This window comes from Primulina eburnea, chromosome 13 (assembly GCF_022965805.1).
Source record: "Primulina eburnea isolate SZY01 chromosome 13, ASM2296580v1, whole genome shotgun sequence".
NCBI classification, from domain to species: Eukaryota; Viridiplantae; Streptophyta; class Magnoliopsida; order Lamiales; family Gesneriaceae; genus Primulina; species Primulina eburnea.
Genome location: NC_133113.1, coordinates 31019657 through 31038893, shown reverse-complemented (window position 1 = coordinate 31038893; position 19237 = coordinate 31019657). Strand labels below are relative to the sequence as shown.

At 32.6% G+C, this 19237-nt stretch overlaps 3 protein-coding genes across 4 annotated transcripts; 1 reads left to right on the top strand and 2 right to left on the bottom strand.

Annotated features, from left to right (window-relative positions):
- Positions 1 to 16: 16 nt before the first annotated feature.
- LOC140809491 (ras-related protein RABA6a-like) lies at positions 17 to 1452 on the bottom strand. The gene is made up of 2 exons (XM_073167143.1): positions 1115 to 1452; positions 17 to 532 (listed from the first exon to the last, which is right to left on the bottom strand). The coding sequence occupies exons 1-2, from the start codon at positions 1318 to 1320 to the stop codon at positions 88 to 90; spliced, it is 651 nt and encodes a 216-aa protein (XP_073023244.1). The 5' UTR covers positions 1321 to 1452; the 3' UTR covers positions 17 to 87.
- Positions 1453 to 4531: 3079 nt separating this feature from the next.
- LOC140809510 (probable protein phosphatase 2C 8) lies at positions 4532 to 10820 on the bottom strand. 2 transcript variants are annotated; one of them, XM_073167165.1, is made up of 10 exons: positions 10437 to 10820; positions 9530 to 9638; positions 9375 to 9411; positions 8937 to 8981; positions 8343 to 8395; positions 7712 to 7873; positions 6769 to 6852; positions 5711 to 5800; positions 5585 to 5632; positions 4532 to 4948 (listed from the first exon to the last, which is right to left on the bottom strand). In XM_073167165.1, exons 1-10 carry the CDS (start codon positions 10751 to 10753, stop codon positions 4838 to 4840), a joined length of 1056 nt encoding a protein of 351 aa, XP_073023266.1. In that variant the 5' UTR covers positions 10754 to 10820; the 3' UTR covers positions 4532 to 4837. The 2 variants fall into 2 exon arrangements, with proteins under 2 accessions (XP_073023266.1, XP_073023267.1); XM_073167166.1 differs by lacking the exon at positions 4532 to 4948 and adding an exon at positions 4967 to 5200.
- A 4400-nt stretch (positions 10821 to 15220) lies between these two features.
- LOC140808667 (uncharacterized) lies at positions 15221 to 19209 on the top strand. The gene is made up of 5 exons (XM_073165817.1): positions 15221 to 15911; positions 16543 to 16686; positions 18183 to 18281; positions 18388 to 18543; positions 18902 to 19209. Exons 1-5 carry the CDS (start codon positions 15366 to 15368, stop codon positions 19034 to 19036), a joined length of 1080 nt encoding a protein of 359 aa, XP_073021918.1. The 5' UTR covers positions 15221 to 15365; the 3' UTR covers positions 19037 to 19209.
- The last annotated feature ends 28 nt before the right edge of the window (positions 19210 to 19237 follow it).

Here is a 19237-nt window from a genome sequence, read left to right as displayed (position 1 = left end):
GACGATAACATGAGTTCAAACAAATCTTTTAAAATTTCGGTTTCAAGATGGTAAAAACAAATTGAGTTAAAACACACACAGTCTCAATCAATGCAAACAACAAGAACTAGGTTGTTTGGTGGCGGATACCTCATCAATACATATAATTTCCTTATTCCCTTGAAGGGTTTTCAAATCTAAGGATTCACTAGTTGTCTTGGCTTCAAGACTTTTATGACTTGTGACTTCATATATCCTATGGATCATGTGCAGGAATGCCTCTTCAACATTCAAATTCTCTTTAGCTGATGTTTCCATGAAGGAAACTTTCTCGAGCTTCGCCAAACTCTGCCCGTCTTCCAAATTCACCTCTCTTGAATGAAGTAAATCCGATTTATTGCCGACGAGCACGACCACCATCTCTGCGTCGCCGAACTCTCTCAACTCTTTCAACCATTTTTTCAAACTTTCGAACGTAGATTTTCTTGTTATGTCATAGACCAGTAATGCACCAAGGGCTCCTCGGTAGTAAGAGCTCGTGATCGCCCTAAATCTATACCAAAAAAAAAAAAAAGAAAAAAAAGTGGCGCACAAATTTATATTTAGACATTTGTGATGCATGGTCGATATATACTATTTTAACAATAAATTAACTCGAGATTATTACTTGTACATCTACAAATAAAAAGATAATTAGAAACTTAAAAAATCTCCAAGGTATTTTTGATATTATATGTATCAATTATGCATCTGATAAGCAAATTTAATATTCTGTATTCTTGACATCAAAGATACTATTTTCCTTCGTCTATTAAAATATATATATATACATATATTAATATAATTTATTTATATATAACATATAGAAAATAGAAAATTTTAATTTTGATATATATTTTTGTTTTTTTATGATTTTGGGCATAAATGTTATTATATATTTTCAAAATTTGTTTTAATTCAGCCTTATTCATATATTTTCAATTCTCCGTAATTTTAGTTTTTTTCATTGAGAATACTACGTATCAAGATAGTAAAAAAACTAAATTTGTCAAATATCCCACAAATTAATACTGAAAGTTGAGATAATTAACCAAATCGCAGATTGTGTATATATGGAGGTGGTAGCTAGTAGTACCTTTCTTGGCCGGCGGTGTCCCATATCTGAGCCTTGACGATCTTATCACCAACCTTAATACTTCTGTACGCAAATTCAACTCCGATCGTCGGTTTGGAGTCCAAATAGAATTCATCTTTCGAAAATCTGTAGAGGAGGTTGGATTTTCCGACAGCAGAGTCTCCGATTAGGACAGCCTTGAACAAGTAATCACAATCTTCATCCATCGATCGTCACACTATATCCTATCAATTTCTTAGCTAGTTGTATGTATATGTATCATATATATCCATTGAACAGAAGAAATGTTTGTAAAACAAAATAATAAAAAAGTAATAATATATCAGCCAGCACCAACAATTATCATGAAGCATGCGTGGATGGAGTATTTATAAAGCTATAGTTTCATGTCATGATAGTCAATTATATTGTCAAAATATTATATTATGTTATTTTATACACAAAAATGAAAGCAAATTTTCTTTACCAAAGCTTTTCGGTGAAGAAGGAAATCTTGTGCTCATAATATAGAATGTGGAATGTTTTGTTAGGTGTGTGTGTCTATATATATATATATATATATATATATATATATATATATATATATATATATATATAATGGTTTTGCTTAGTATGTTTTTCATTTTTTTTTTGTTATGGATCAATTTATTGTTTTAATAAATTAATTTGTACTTTTTTCGAATTTTATTTTTTTCCATCGAGTGCTGACGTGTCATCAATGTCAAACATTATATCATTATTTTCAAGCGTGACGTCAATTCTGGATTAAAGATCATGACTTGACCATTAACATGCAATTGACATGATGAAAAATGTAATTCTTGTATTAAATATAGAATCCATGTTATTCTATATTATGGAAATAACATTTTTTTTTTACAATATTTTCATATTTCTAAAATTTGAGTATTGATTTTCACTTTCAGAATAGAGGGCAAAATGAGATTGTATTTTCTCCATCCTCTTCTCTTTTTAAAAAGTGGATTTTAAAAATAAAGATGTGAAAAAGCCTTTTATCTCTATTTGTTTGACCAGTATTTTATTGTAAATATTTAGATAATGGTCTGGTCTCACAAATCTTTATCTGGAGATAGGTTAATCCTACCGATATTCACAATAGAAAAAAATACTCTTAGAATATATAAAGTAGTATTTTTCATGGATGACCCAAATAAGATATTCATCTTACAAAATACGACATGTGACACTGTCTTACATAAGTTTTTATCAGTTTATATATCCACTTCTGTTTTAAAAAAGAGCGTGAAAAAAAAAATTAAATTAAAAATACGAAGTGGCCAATTAAAGATTAAGGTAGTTTTTGGCTATCATTTTAAATAATTTTCAGAGGAAGCATTTTCTAATCTAATGATACCACGCCATAACAAAATAATGAATAAGGTAATATCATATCGTACAAATTTTTTATAATAATATGAATTTTTTTAAAAAATATTATTTTTTAGAAACTGAAAAGATGATAGTTGAAAATGATGATCGAAGATCTGAAGATGAAGTGAGAATACAAGACGTAAAAAAGAAAAAAGGTATAATGGCCAACCTGTCAAATCAGAATCGAAACAAAGTAAAGTATATTTTTGGAAAGTTATCGATAACTGATAATTATGATTAGCTCATTGTTTTGTTCCAAATTTACCAGTTTAACGACAACTGATAAATATTTTCTTTGATTATATCTATTCTATTATATTAAGATTGAGCACACGATGGTAACTATCTAGGAAGACACCAAGTTTTTTTTCCAGTTTTACCCTTATATAATACTAATATTACATTTTTGTTTTTTGCTTTTTTTTAAAAAAAAATTTCTACACATTTTTATTTTTATTTTTTTATTTCAACAATTAAAATATCAATTTAATCCCTCCATAAATTGTTAAATTACACTTTAGTCAATCGATAATGATAAAAAAAAAATTATACACACGCATCGCGTGTGCATAGTATACTAGTCTTTATTAATTCTCAAATATCTAATGAATGACCAAGCAAATATTTTTATGAAATTGTATGTTCTTGACATAGGGGCTTCACATTGGACAATTTTGAAAACTTGGAAGACCACCATCTGTCATTGGGAATATACTTATACAATTTGATGGAATCAAGGAATTATGCCAATGGTGGTCGGACTTTTCTTTTACCCCCACTTCGTACGTTAGACTAACTAAAAGTTGTGAGAAATTTTGGAAAGTTTGTGAGAGCTTTTAATAAATATTTTTTGAATCTTTGATGGGTAAAAGTATTTTGGGGTGTTCGTGAAAATCAATTTCTACTTTCAATTTTTATAATTTTTAACTAAAAGCTAGAAAAAAGATTAATCTGTTTTTTTAATGATTTAAAATTACAATCTGACATTTGAATTCTTACAAAATTATCATATTCTACAATTATTCTCAATTTTTATAAATATTTTGGGAGATTTTTTAAAATGTTAAATTTTATTTATATATGATTTTTCAGACTTTCAAATGAAATTCATAAAGTTCAAAATTAGATTTTATTACAAGCATTTTATAATTTACATTTTCAGATTTATTTATTTTACATATTTTGTGTGTTTATACAAATTTTTTTATTTGTTTTTATTTTTATTAAAACTTTACATAAATTTGCAAACATTCATGTTAAAAAAGATAAATTAATTTCAATACAAAATATTCAAATTTTAATAATAATCATATAAATACATTGTTGATAATACGAGTACCAAAATTTAAAAAAATTAAAAAGATAAATGTTACGTAGGTTAAAAATATTGTTGTAATATTTTTTTCAAAAAAATAAATTTTAAAGCAGTTTTTCTCCAAACATTCAAACTCCAGCTTATGAACTTAAAATTTTATTTCCTCACACTTATTACTTTTGCTTCTCATCTAGTTTCAAAAAATCTCTAGAAAAATCACTTATTCAAAAAAAAAAAACCACTTGTATAAAAAAAAAAAAAGACTCCTTCAATAACTTTAAGGCCAGATCCAAACGAAAGAATGATATGGCAAAGTGTATGATTCAACCATTTCCTTAGGGTAATGTATTTTTTAGGGTTAGGTATTCTCATTGAGTGATGATACAAATGAAAGCATGACATGAGAAAGAGGGATAATTCGACTCGGTACTTGGGATAATACCTTAAGGCTAGATCCAACAGAACATGTGCATTTTACGTATGAGGTTAAATATTTTAACACCCAAAGGTCAGGGCTGAATTTTCCGAGAAAGTGATATCCTATGCTCACGAATCACAGGCTTATGAAGGTGACCCATAAACCAACTACAAAGTAGGTGAATAAAAATCATCTACAACTGATCACCGTGAAGGCGTGAACACGCATTTCTCAAAGAATGGACAATATTGTGATCCCTTGGTAAGAAGGGAAAAATTATGGGAGCCAGTGATTCTAGGAAAATCATTTCGAATGTATACTCGATCCTCATCAAATGAGATTGATCCTTCATCTTTGACATTTTAACAGCTTAAGAAAGATACAGAGGTCTGTGAATCTGTGATAGAGACCAACTGGCTTGCCAAAGTTATTGCGTTACATTGCTGTAGATATACCAGAATATGAATATGACACCGTGAGTTAATTGATATTAGCATTTTCAATATGATTCCAGGAGGATCCATCAGATAGTTCTCGACTCAGCTATCCAATCCAAACTGATAGCCAAAGTCCGGACGAAATGCTTGGGTAATTTAAGCTACTGCTTCTTGAAAGTCATGACGATCGCAGTGCAATTGTCTTTGCACCTGCGCTCCCTGACAGCTTCACGCACAAGGTGGCGGCTCACCGCTGCAGCTGGTAAGCCTTCCTGTTAACAAAAATTACATTCACATATTCAGAAAAGCTTCAGCGAAGAGGAGAGAGAAAGTGGAAGGCGGCTGCTCCAATTAAAGGAAGATCTTTTTCTAATATTAGCCACGGACAACTTTCCTGATAAAGTTGTTTTCCGCTCCATGAGACCCCTCGTCTAAATTCTTGGGACTGTCATCTATCAAAATAATATGCTAAAACTGTGGCAGGAGTATCACATCTGAGTCCCTAGTTAGAGGGCATCACAAGTCTGCCACAAAAAATTGAAGGAATGGCTTTGTGATAGGCTTTAGATAACTTAAGGTAGTATCTTGAATTTGAGTTGTTAATATAGAATGCATCATAATCCTGCTGTGTCGAATTGCCCAATGAATGAGAAAAGCATCGAACTGTAGAATTCAACGGATTTAAATCTATGGCTCTGGGGTTGCATATATGCGTATGGTGGGATTGGTCTGTAACCTGTGGAAATGTGAACTGAAAGATGTTTGTGAACTTGATTCTTATTTGTAATTTTTTTACCATAAGATTTTATCTTTCGGATGAGCTTGCGATAATGATTTCAAGTATCAAAAATCAGGAGGGGAGAAAAAAACAAACAAAGCAACCGAGCAGGGCAGGGAAGTAGACGAACCTTCAACAACTTGTGAACAAATTCAACAGCATCAATTGGCCCAAAAACCTAAAAGTTGGAGTGTAGTTTAAAGTCACTAAATTTATTATACTGATATTAACAAAGCAAAGAGATCGAGATAAATACCCCCCACAAGCCATCACAACCAAGAATTATGAAGTGATCTCTCTCGGTAAGGATAAATGAATGGACATCAGGAGTTGCAACAACACCCACCTGAAATCATTGTACTTTTAGATTATGTTGTCGCGTATAATAGATAAAATACACTGCTTTGGATTTCACGGAAGGAAGCCGATACACTGAAAACTTGTTTAACAACGAAGCAACTCAATATCTTCAAATCACACGAGCTAAGCTATTCACATATAAACCATACAAAATATAACAAAAATTACCACTCGTGCAAACCCAACAATCTATACTTCATAAAAGAAAGAAAAGAAAAGAAAACAAAAACAATAACAAAACAGCTATAAGGTTAAGGAAATTGAGCGGGATTTTTTTTACGAGTTCAAGTTTGAAGTTTTTAGCCAACCAATCTGCAGTAACATTACATCCATCAGTAGATATGCTGTCAGCTGTAATTGGACATTCCAATGGCAATTTCAAAGGTTATGACATAAGTGGCAGGTTATGACATAAGTGGCGCAAGACACCCCATCCCTGTGAAAGTTCATGCCACATGTTTTCCCCCTCTCTTGCATATCTTGTATGACTTTCTGACTATTGTCATTATTCATCTTATTTGTTTGCCTTGGCTTCTGAAATTAATGTTAAGTCAAAGCTCGACTCAACATGAGTCAAGGTCAGAGATTAAAATTAAGTTCTGGAAATGATTTGCAGACCTAAAATACAAAATTTGGATTTTGGAAGAATCAAAACTAAAACAAGATCAAACACAAATTGATAATGTTAAGGCTCGGTCACGTCCGAAACTTTGAATAATGTTGGAGCTTGTACAGGTTTGAATAATATTCGTGGCTATAAGATTTGGCTAACATTTAGATCGATTAATTTGCAACCCTACACCCTAACTATAAGGATTATCCTAAGTACTCTGATTAACCTTCTTCTATAGTAAGACACGAAACAATACACCATAAGTGACACCTTTAGACAAGTTATAAAGAAAAGTGGAAAATAAGAATAATCACTGAAAATTTTGAGGAATAGGGTGAAACCTTCTTGAAGTTCCGATCACCAAACGCTCTGGAAACTTCAAGCCGCCCCAGCAATCGTCCGTTTGAACTTACAGATCCACCAGCCTGTATACATTCGCTTATAACGTTAAAATAAAACTAAAATTTCTTATGAAGGATGTGTAATTAACGAAAGGACATGGAACACAACTTACGCTCTGCACCATTATAAGTCAGGGCTTAAAACTACCAGATAAAATTTTATTTTCACGTAAATCTGAGATTTTATGCATGAGCTGCAATCTTCGGGATATTCATCATTCACAGAATATATATAGATATATGCATATTGATAATGCCAACATTGTGCTACTTGAAATAGCTATCAGCCATTACCGGTTTTCGTTCACCATTTACAAAGTATAAACACATTAAACTCCATGATGATATCGAAAGTCTTAACAAGTCATTGGATATCACTGGTGCTAACAAGTGGATCCACTTTTGCTTGTCAAATAAATTGGTTGACATGAAGTAATTTTGATTTAAGTGTTTATACTTCTTTTGTTTCTCGTTGACCAAGATAACATGATCCAGCATTTAAAGAAAGGTACAAATTGGCTGGTCTGATTTCCACTATTCTTCAAAGTTCAAAAGATTATTGTTCTTTTCACTGCAATAATTGCGATTAAAAGCTAATGAAATAGATAATTTTAAAAGCACTTCAAAACTCACATGTTTGGCAAGAAACTTTACGTGATATTGGATATTGAATTTGGACCACATCAATATGGTACGTAATTTGGTTATAAAATTTTTTTATGATTTTTATAAGTTATTTTTACTTTTGATACATTTAGCATTTAGCACTTCTAAATCAGACGCAACAAACTCATTATTATATTATTTCATAAAATCAACATGAGACAGAAAGGGAAACGGGATAAAAAGTCTTGCAATTTTCATCAAAGCACACTACGCAAACCTTTTGAATGCGTGCTCGTTCTTGAGGATAAATGGCTTTATGTTCCCTTGTTAAAACAATGGCCTTTAATGAATTTGATATGTCCAAAACATCCTGTAAACTATCGGCTTCAGATGATCGTGCCACCACTGCCTTTGCATCACCAATATTGGCAACAAAAACCTACATAGTTGGCGGTTGCATATCAGAGAACAAGAAAAGATACATCGTATAATCATACTAAAAGACAATAAAATATGGTAATTACAATTCCGAAAGGCTCACCCATTGTACACAGGAAAAACCAAAACATTGAAAACTCGGCTAACCATGTAATTGTTTATAGATTAAGTGCCAAGCTTGAAGAGAAATGAATTAAGAGTAATCTAGTGCAACAGTATATTGTAACTGACATGGACTCGGTCATCAATGTACTGAGTGTTTTACTTTATTTATGAACACGCAGACCTCAAAATTGTTGTCTTCCTCATCCATTTCTATATTTTTAATTAATTTTTTTGCACTAAGGCACACAGTCAAGTTCGAATCCCTAACCTTAAATAGAAAACCAAATACTTTACCACCACTCTTCTATTCTCAGTTGTTTTACATTCAAGAAAACATACAATATCCAAAATAATAGTAAACTTACTGTTTGTCCTAATACCCATACACATACAGCTGTAGCGCCATCATGCCAACCTCCTAGTAAAGAATTACAAGTCAACAGAATGCGAAACAAACTCGACGGTAATAACAGAACATGTGCATGTTTATATCAAACAGAGGTATTCAGATTGACAGCTAAAATTTGGGAAAAAAGAGATCATGATGAAAATAAGTAGAAATCTGACTAAAGGTTTTTCAGAACCTTAAGCTCGAAATCGGTGGAAACAGAAAGGTGCTTTCAAACATAAAATAGTAAGATGGACACAATTAAAATTTGAAGGTAAAATAAAACACGCAGTTTCCTGAAGTTTAACAAAATCCTGGATGCGCTTCATGGAAATAGAATTTGATGCTAAAAAAGCTAAAGAGAGTCTTATGTCGATTATTCTACAAAATATGACATCATTTTCAATTTTAAATACTTTAGTGTTTCAAAAATGTTTAATATAAAGTTTTAAAGAACATTGTTATAGTAAATTTGAACCAATTATCTTTGTTTAGATTATCTTTCTTTCAAGTATGCAAATGATGTCAAGATTTAAGAAGGGTTAAAATCCAACGAAAACATTTAATAAACCTGCAGAACTTTCTTGAAGGAGCCCCTCATCTGTTTTACGGAAACCTGTCCAAATAAAATTATTCAAATTATTCTCCTACTCTGCTAAAAAAGAAGTTTGAAACACGATTTAATAAAGTGTAATATAAATCACGCAATAACGAGCGACTTTGGATAGAAAACCTCTTTCATCACAAGTGCTGTTTTTAAACAAGAACCTTTTTTGTTAAAAAAAACTTATATTTGGATGCAGAAACTCTTATTACAAAGTGTGTGAAGAAAATCTTCTTCAGAAGCCAACAAATGTAGCTTTTGGCTTTCTGCTTCAGCTTCTTCTTGGGAAAAAAAAAGCTCTTCTTCAGTGCTATTTCCAAATATTTGATTTGGTTTTCTTTTGAAAATACAAGTTTAGTTTCTGTATTCAAACCGACCAAAGATTAAACGAGGAAAATTACACACCATCTAATATAGCCTTCTTCGCAGACTTGACATCCAGCTGAAAATTTCACATGAACAATAATATTAAAAAAAGTCCAATTGAGCAGTGAAACAGAAAATACATAATTTCTATTGTAATCACATCACAATTATGATAGCTGCTTAAACAAACAGACCAACTCACGTGGTAAGCCAGCTGACAAAACATTTCTTTGCAGATGCTTTTGTGCATACTCTGCAGCTAAACGACCTCCATGCCCATCATAAATAGCAAAATGTGCACATCTGTAAAAAAAAAATTCATGGAAAAATAACAATGAAATGAAATCAATATAAAGCTATTTTTAAAGATAAAAAAAACCAAGACATCAAATAAAAAACAAAGCTTGTAGAACAAACCAAAAGAAAGTGGGATATGTTATATGTGAAAACTAAAGAGAAGGACAACAAACAATTACCATCTACTGCTGAGAAAGAGATGAGCTAAAAAAAGAAGTCACCTACAATGCGTTGTCACTCCCACGTCTTTACAACAAAGACATTGATCGTTTTCCAAACATAGGCAGAGTTCACACATGTGGCCACAGGGCTATGAGCTCGAGGGGTATGTAACAGTATTAAGTACTCCATGCATTTTGGAATTCACTTAAAGCCATGAGTAGAAGATGTCTCACACTAAATAACATAATTAGACTTCAATTATTCCATCTCATCTGTATAAGCAATCAGAATAGTCGACACTATATTAAAATTTTCACAATTTTAATTCAATAAATGTTAACTATAATTTCCATTCCATCACTTCCGTCTGCTACTTTTCTGGATCGACCGTGTTCAAAGTTGGCACAATTGAATGTAAACCACAAGTGCCTCCCAACTCCTACCCTAGCATCGGTTCTCATCGAACTAAAATTGATGGAAACCTACTCAAATTTGGATGAAAAGTTTTATGATACCAATTAGGCACATGAATTGAAAATGATAAAATCTATTCCAGTTCGTATAAAACTGTGACTAGTCGCACTTCAAAGCGCTTGATACCAAGTACCGTAAAAGAAAGGACAAAAAAAGAAATAACGAAACCTCAACTTCCCGGGGAACTCCAAGCTAGCATCGTGAAGCACCACCCAAGCATCCTCCATAGTATGCCTCGAGCCCTTATCTTCAGCCGCATCGGCCTCTATAGCAAAATATCTGTCCTCCGGCTTAACAATATTCTCCGATAAGGCGTTTGAACTGGACGCTTTGCCATTTGTACCATCGGTCTGCAATTCATGCTCGGATTTCGCCTTCTTTGTTGAAGAATCGGTGTCATCGAATTCATTGGGTCGTTTAATTCCAGAGTTTGAGCTTCGATTCGGGGACATTGGATTCTGTTTGCGCTTCGATTCGGCGGCCATTGGCCAGGAGCGGGGAAGAAAGGTCAGGAAAATGACGATATATATGGATGGCAGAGAAGAATTATCTTCTAGATTATCTCAAAATTTCATAAGCAAAATTAAATTTATAATAAAATATTCAAAAATATTAAGCAAAAAATGCCGTGAGACGGTTTCACGGGTCTTATTTGTGAGACGGATCTCTTATTTGGGTCATCCATGAAAAAGTATCACTTTTTATACTAAGAGTATTACTTTTTATTGTGAATATAAGTAGAGTTGACCCGTCTCACAGATTATGCTCCATGAGACGGTTTCACATGAGACTCACTCAAAATATTATGGCAAAATACACAAATTTTATCATTAATATTGTATTCAAACCCATCATAGTATATTTTATCACATAATATTAATAATTTATATATTTCATTGTTTTTGAATCTTAAAACAATCTTATCGTACACATCAAACGATGTTTTATACAAATACAAAATAACAATAAAACAGACTTTATTGAAAACCATTCAAATAAATAAATTAAAACAAAAAATATTCGAATATATATTTGTATATATTATTTTCTTTTTTTACTTTAAGGAAAATAAAATAAAGTTTCATTATATAACAATATTCAGAAAAAAGTAATAATTTTATTTGGAGATGATAAATATGTTTTTTACAACACAAAACTTTTGGACAAAAACTTGTGTGAGACGGTCTCACAAATCGTATTTTGTTAGATAGATCTCTTATTTGGATCATCCATGAAAAAATATTACGTTTTATACTAAGATTATTACATTTTATTGTGAATATCGATTTGGTTGATCCGTCTCACAAATAAAGATTCGTGAGACTGTCTCACAATCAACTAATCAAACTCAATATCGCGTCCCAATTTTGAGCCATTTACGGTCATCCGTCATATAGTGTACGTCAGTGACGTTACACCCACGAAAAAGAAATGAACTAAAATAATCAGATCATCAAATAATTTATGGGCCTGTTTTTCAATCTAATGATTTGATAAACCTTATGATTCATTCTCTCTTGGCCCATTCCGCAAAAAGGATATTGATGGTTTGTTATTCGATTTTCGTAAAAAAATTTATTCAAGATCTTTGATTTTTTTGATGAAAAATTAGTTCTAACCACAATCAACAACCGTTATATATGGATTTGAGACTAAGGAAGTAAACGAACCGAATCGATCTGAAAATGACGAAAATTGAAAAAGATTGAATTCGGCTCAATTTAATTATATTCGAATTCGAAATTTTTTAAACTTTTGGATCGAATTCGGTTCGAATTAAAGATCAAGTTCGAGTTTGACTCGAAAAATTCGAGCATGTTAACGAATTATTTGAAATATTTTTTTCGATATAATCAAAATTTATTTATTTAACATATAATTATATTAATAAAATACTAAAGCCCATAGACTATTTGCAAACTGTCAAACAAAATAATTTGGGCTCGAGATCGACTCGAAAAAGTTCGAACATATTCGAGTTCAACTGGAACTTCATAAACATGAATACAGATCAAATATTTTTCGAACCAGTTCGAAAAACTCGAGAACCGACTCGGTTTGTTTATTATCTATTAGAAACCCACGCTTAGTTTCTTTCGTTGGAAAAAACAAACATAAAACTTCAATTGGAAGTTCTAATGGGTTTATTATTCTTGGAATCCATTATTCCTAGCCATCCAACCAAGTCTTGAGTTTTTTGGTTGTTTCTGAATTTATTCTCACAATTTCACATCCCCCAAATACAGCCACTTTGCTAACAAACAATACATCGCCATTTTGCCATCTTCTTCTCACCCACCTACTTAAATTTTCAACTGCGATGTCGATGCCTCCGGCTTGTAATTAAGTATTAAATCATTTTAAGTTGCACTTGGATCGATGAGTTTGAAATTAAAGATTCCAATTCCATCGATTTGTTTGTATGAATCCACTCGACCAGTAATTTTCTGAGTCATTGTAGTAGATTTCAAATACATCACATTAGGATGATTTTCGGTATTGTATTGTACCGAAAATTATACTCCCTCAATTAGCAATATTGAATTAACTAAACCGAACTTTACCGAAATTTTGAATACCCCGGTTTTCATTTATTTGGATGGTACGTTGGTATAAATTTGTTTGGTTACGTTGTTTATTTGTGGTTAGGGGACCATGCAATTGCAAGGCAGATTTTAGTTCATCACAAGCTGTCCCGTCTAATTTTCTAACCTCATATTCACCCTTGTACACCACATCGGAAAAGGATGGATAGACAGACTAATACCAAACATTGAAAAGTTTGCATTATTTCAATAGGAGGATTTATGGTCGGAGTTGGTGACATGGACCATGGAGGTACAATGTCAAAATAATTATTCAATGACACTTCTCTCACACACATGTATATATATATATGGTACCATGGACCATGGAGGTACACACATCTCTCTCAAATACACACGTATTTATACATATACACAGTTTGAAATATAGGTAAAAATTATGTGAGATGGTCTCATGGATCATATTTGTTAGACGGATATCTTATTTGAGTCATACATGAAAAAATATTACTTTTTATGCTAAGAGTATTACCTTTTATTGTATAGGTAGGGTTGACTCGTCTCACCGATTAAGATCCGTGAGACGGTCTCACATAAGACTCACTCTGAAATATATATATATATATATATATATATATATATATATAAGTTTTGATATATTGCTCATCCACCATACTCACATCTGTGTTTACTATTGAGGTATCATTCTTCTACTGGATATATCATTTTGATAGGTTTCATCACATCTTTGTTTACTATTGAGGTATCATTTTTCTACTAGATATACAATTTTGATATATTTCATCACGTCCAATAGATTAGTGACACTTCAATAATGAATACGACATATGAATAATATATCGAAACTATATATACACATATATGTACGATATTTTATCAATAATTATAATTATGAAACATATTTTTTATTGAACAAGACATTTGTCACTGTTTCTTTATTTTGAAGAACATTTCTCGAAATATGTGTTCGAATATCACAAAAATATGTGATGTATATAATTTTTTATGGCAAACTATATCTTTAAATATAATCTTTAGTGATGAAAATACCTATATTAAATCACATTAATCGTTAGTATATAATTACTGGTTTAAATAGAATATTTATCTAAAAAAATTAATCTGTGACACCGTCTTATAATTATTTTTGTGATTTCAATTTTATTTACATAACATACTTCAAAACCACTCACACCACAATCATTATGCCGACATATTCTTTTATGACAAACACTATGAGCCTTACTTCTTAGTTAGATTTTGATAAAAGGTGGTTGGAAGTAAGGCATCATGTGGTAGACGGAGAGAACTAATAGACCTTTGATTCTCCGCAACAACAATCTTCCTTGTCCTCTATTTTCGTAGTTAAAAAGACCGATCTTATGGAAGAAGCTGGTATTGGACCGCTTAAAGATATTTAATATTAGTAAAATCAAATATTTCTAAAAAAATAATCAAATATCAGCTTCACCCAATATAGTTTTTTTTTTAAAAAAAAAATAATACTAAAATACTTAAAATGAAACTATACATACGGTATAACACTCTAGCCTTTAAAATAAGGCACCACTCCATCAATTACTTTAGAAAACTTTAGTATAAAGAAATGGGTGGGACAACAACATATTTTGTTGGTGTGTCTCCATTTGAACATGTAGGAACTTGAATCCAATCTCATTGGCGAGTTCGTAGCTAAAATACTTTATCCATATTATTCATCAGATAAAGACGGAATTGTATTTTGACAATCACAATTAATCAGCTATACAATTTATCATTTCACATGATTAGCACAGTAAACCACCGCAATTCACGAGTCGCAGAACTATTCACTCAACTCGTATATTTTATGTGACGAAGTAGATCAATTCCACGAGCTAATCGACAGTTGTACTGAATTTGTCGGGTCGTGCCACCTACAACAACCTATCATTAGGAGGGTTGAGATAAGCCGACCCACATTTTGTCGGGTTGAGATATCGTTAACTCAATTTATTTTTTTGTGTGATGTAACATATCTAATTCAATATGAAAACTTTATATGTGATTCCGGTAGATATAAAATTACCAAATGATAGCTAAACTAATATTTTCATTTTATTATAACCTATACATTTATTTATACGACAAACACTTGTGTGAGACATTATCACTGGTCGTATTTTATGAGACGAATATCTTATTTGAGTCATCCATGAAAAAATATTACTTTTTATGCTAAAAATATTACTTTTTATTGTGAATATCGATAGAATTGACCCATCTCACAAAACAAAAATTCGTGACATCGTATCACAAAAACATATTCCATTTATACAAAATGTATCTCTCTCTCCCTCTCATCATTCATTAACAACCACAACAGAGCATTTTTTCTTTCTTTGCTTTTTTCTTTTTTAAGCCACATTACATCTCTCTTTTTCCGAACCAATATAATATTCTTGGAATTACATCTCCACTCTCTTCCTCTTCAACTTCCATGGTCACCTCTTAGCTTTGGCATCTGCTGCTGTTTGCAGAGAACTCAGCCATGGCCGATTACACAAAGTACAGGAGGCCAAGAAACCCAAACCCGGAAACAGATCTAACTTCCCTTCGCTACAAACCCACTATCTCCTCAATTCTTTTCTCCAGTGACACTACAATTGACGCCTCCACATCTAAGAAAAAGAACAACTTCACATCCTCCACATTCAGAGGACTAGGCTGCACCGCCTCTTCACAGGTCTCGGTGCCTGCAGCCATCAGAACTTCAGCCAACTGGGAAGCCAAGAAAGTAAAAAGGAAAGTGCACAAGACCAAGAAAAGTAGCGGGGGCAGCAAGCTCTTCTGTAATAGCTCTTCTGCTGTTGCGAATATTAGCAACAATAATGCTAACCACCCTTTGTCCCAATCCTCGCTTTCATTTGCACTATCTTCAAGTTGTGTGAGTGCACCTGATGTTTGGTGCAGTCCTGGAATTGGGTTAACCACCGATGCTACTTCTGTTGATTGTGTTGTTTCGAGACGGCCTCCTTCTGTCTCTCCCAGAGGTAAAATCGATGGGGTCGACAAGATTATTCTTGGTCAGAGGGAGGTACTTGTGCTTTTTTCAATGCTCTGCGTTTGCTTTGCATGGTTTTTTTCTGGTTCGATATGTTTCTAAATTCTGGGAATGTTGTCTGCTAAATATCAGCTGAAGATGATTCTTTGGGTGTTTTTCTTGCATCTATGTCTCTGTTTTGTGATTTCCTCGTTGTTCTTTATCTGGTACTACTTAACTATGTGCCGACTGTTCACAAGATATATTTTTGAATATTTGTTTGAATACTATTCTTGACATTAGGGCTGCATGCAGTTCTAATATCACAGGGATTTACTAGCCATAGTCTCTCACAGGTCAAACATTCAGTATTCTTAAGTTATTCCACTCCATTTCTATGGTTTTGTATGACACTTGAAGACTAGATAATCTCTTTTGGGAATATCTATAATCCAAAGATCATCAACCGGATCCCATGTCCGAAATGTATTGTTCTGTCTGCTTCGTTTCACTTCTTATGAACCTCTATAATGAGTTTTGTTTTCGTTATTTTGATTTTCTGGTGCAAGGTTCCTTTTTTATTTGTTCTGTAAAGCAGCTTTATGATGTTAAATGACGAACTCCACATTGTTAATTTAGAGTTGAATTTATACTGATATTTAATCATTTTTTTGTAAATTATCAGCGGGTGACGAGAGTGGCTGCCTCGGAAGATTTTCCTTTCTTTGAACCCGATGTGGCCATAGAAGTTCCACACTTCCATGCTGATGTTTCTGGATCTAGACATAACCGTCATGTTAGAAATGGTTTCCGAGATGGACTTGCTGAGGTTTGTCTAATTTGAGTTTTTCTAATTTGTGGGTCATCCTAATGAGTGACATCGAGGATGCTATGACTTAAATTGCTTTAACAGGCTTAGTTTTTTTATTATTAAACCATCTTTTCTTAGAGTTTTATGAACATATAATCTTTAAGTTTGATGAAATAAAGGATGCTTTTCAGCAAATATATAGAATGGATATGTGATGCTAGATCCACCGTTCCTTTGCATCATTATGCGATGGTAAAAAGCTTGAGGTCTTATTAATACATCATTTAGATTTTAGTTCTTATTAATACATCATTTCGACTTTAGTTGTCAAAAGTCAAATGCAAGAGTCAATATCTCAAAATAACTGTTTTTCGGTAATATAATGTATATAGCAGCTGAAAATTCCTAACAAATACAGTTACACAGTCTTGCGCCAAAATCCTTAAGCCTGACAGAATGTTTGATCCACCTGTTCGCATACAAAAAATCAATCGTACAGCTCAAGAGAGTGTTAGGCAAGGTTGAGTGGATTTGTTCAACCTACAATGATGGTATTGATCGACAATATTTGTTTAATGCTGATTCCACATATGTGGCTCCCTGTGTGAGCCGTTCGATCTACATTATGGCAATACCCCACTATAAGGTTAAACTAAACGGCTTGAGCTGACAAACTTAATTGGCGATCATTGGTGCTTTGGTACCTATCAAGCATATCAATGAAAATAAAGATATATATACACACACACAAATTACTCAAGGTATATGTGATCAGGTGGATCGTTGGTATATGCAAATGGATAGAAAGAAGAGGAAATAGCGAAGATAGAGATATGTAAATTGACACGGAGTTATCTCATTTCTCACATCTTACTTCACTTTTATAGCTAAGTAGAGTTTATTTGTGTTTCTTGGCTGAAAATATGATATCAATGACATTAGTGGAATTGAAAGCCAGTTAAAATTAAAATTAGACATAATTTATTAGTCGAACCAACAATCCTGCTCATCTTTTAATATACCCAATTTATACACTTCACATATTTTCATTTGTTTTTATGCACAAAGTTGTTGATTACTTGTAATCTAGCATGTTACCAACTTGATTGGACCTTTTACATAATGGTTCCAACTAGTTTTTGAAGTGGTTTAGGACATCCAGACCAGTCCAATGGAATTATTCGGTTCTGGAGATAATGATTTCTACCTCAAACATATCAAGTCTGGTAACTAACTAGAACTGAATTGGTACGAATGGATCTTTCACTTAATTTTATAAGTGCAACTCAGTTCAACACATCAAGACACCGAATCTGGTTAAAGCTATAATCACTTCTATTGTTCTGCTTCACACATGAATTAACTGGGTGATTTCTGGCTTGAATCTAGTCTAACTTGACCCGTCAAGCATTTCTAGTTGTAACTGAAAAAGATGCTGAAAAAGACTTTTTTTGTGAATCTATGAAGTATCAGTGTGGTAATCTTTTGATTACTGTCATTAAACCTGCTCGCAGATTGTAATTTTCCGAAGTAGTTTGTTGACAGAAGGGAGCCCTGATGTACTCGATCTACACCATGATATGAGGCTTGATATTGATAGCATGTCATATGAGGTTCGTCTGGTTCCATACTTGCCTTAGCTTAATATTGTTGAGCCGTTACCAGTATTTTGAATGTTATGCTCCCAATAGATATTTTAACATCCACACGATGCTACAGGAATTACTGGAACTCGGTGACAGTATTGGCTATGTGAACACTGGTCTCAGAGAAGATGAGATAACTCACTGTCTGAGGAGTAGTAAGCTCGCAATGTTGACTGATTTCACCTCACATTTTCCCACAGGAATAGAAAAAAATTGCAGTATATGCCAGGTTAGCCTTATGACTCTGGTACTGTGTATAGACATGTCTTTCCTTGTTTTCAACAGCTTGTATTATTTAATTGCTCATTTTTCATTTTAAAGTATAAAAAATATAGTGAAAAGAGAATTTGATCCGACACAGGCTGTGGTTAGGTTACAAAGATCTACATGGATGGACACAAGGTTCATAGGCTAAAATTTTTATTCTCTCTTTCCAATCGCCTCTTTATTTAGTTGTGACATATTGGGATAAATACGGTATTAAAATTTTCCTATCTATTAAATCATTTTAAAATATATCATAATACTAATATGTTTTTTAAAATATTATTTGATTTCTAACACACTTTAATGAATTTATAAACTAGGAGGAATATAAAAAGGATGATGAAACAGGGAACCTGAACTGTGGACACTCCTTCCATATTGATTGCATAAAGCAGTGGCTGATGCAGAAAAATACTTGTCCCATCTGTAAAACAGCAGCCGTTTCTCAAATCTAAGCCGTCACACTCGGCAGTTCTGACAAATTCTGCCGCTGCTTTGTTTATTCTGTACAGATTTCAAGAACTGCAATATAGACTTTTTTCTTTGATTGTGGGATTTCTGAATCGTTGTTACTAAATTTGATATGACATTTTGTTGGTTGAAAATGAACCTCTAATTCATTGGAAAATGTTCTCTTTAATCAAATTTATTCGAAA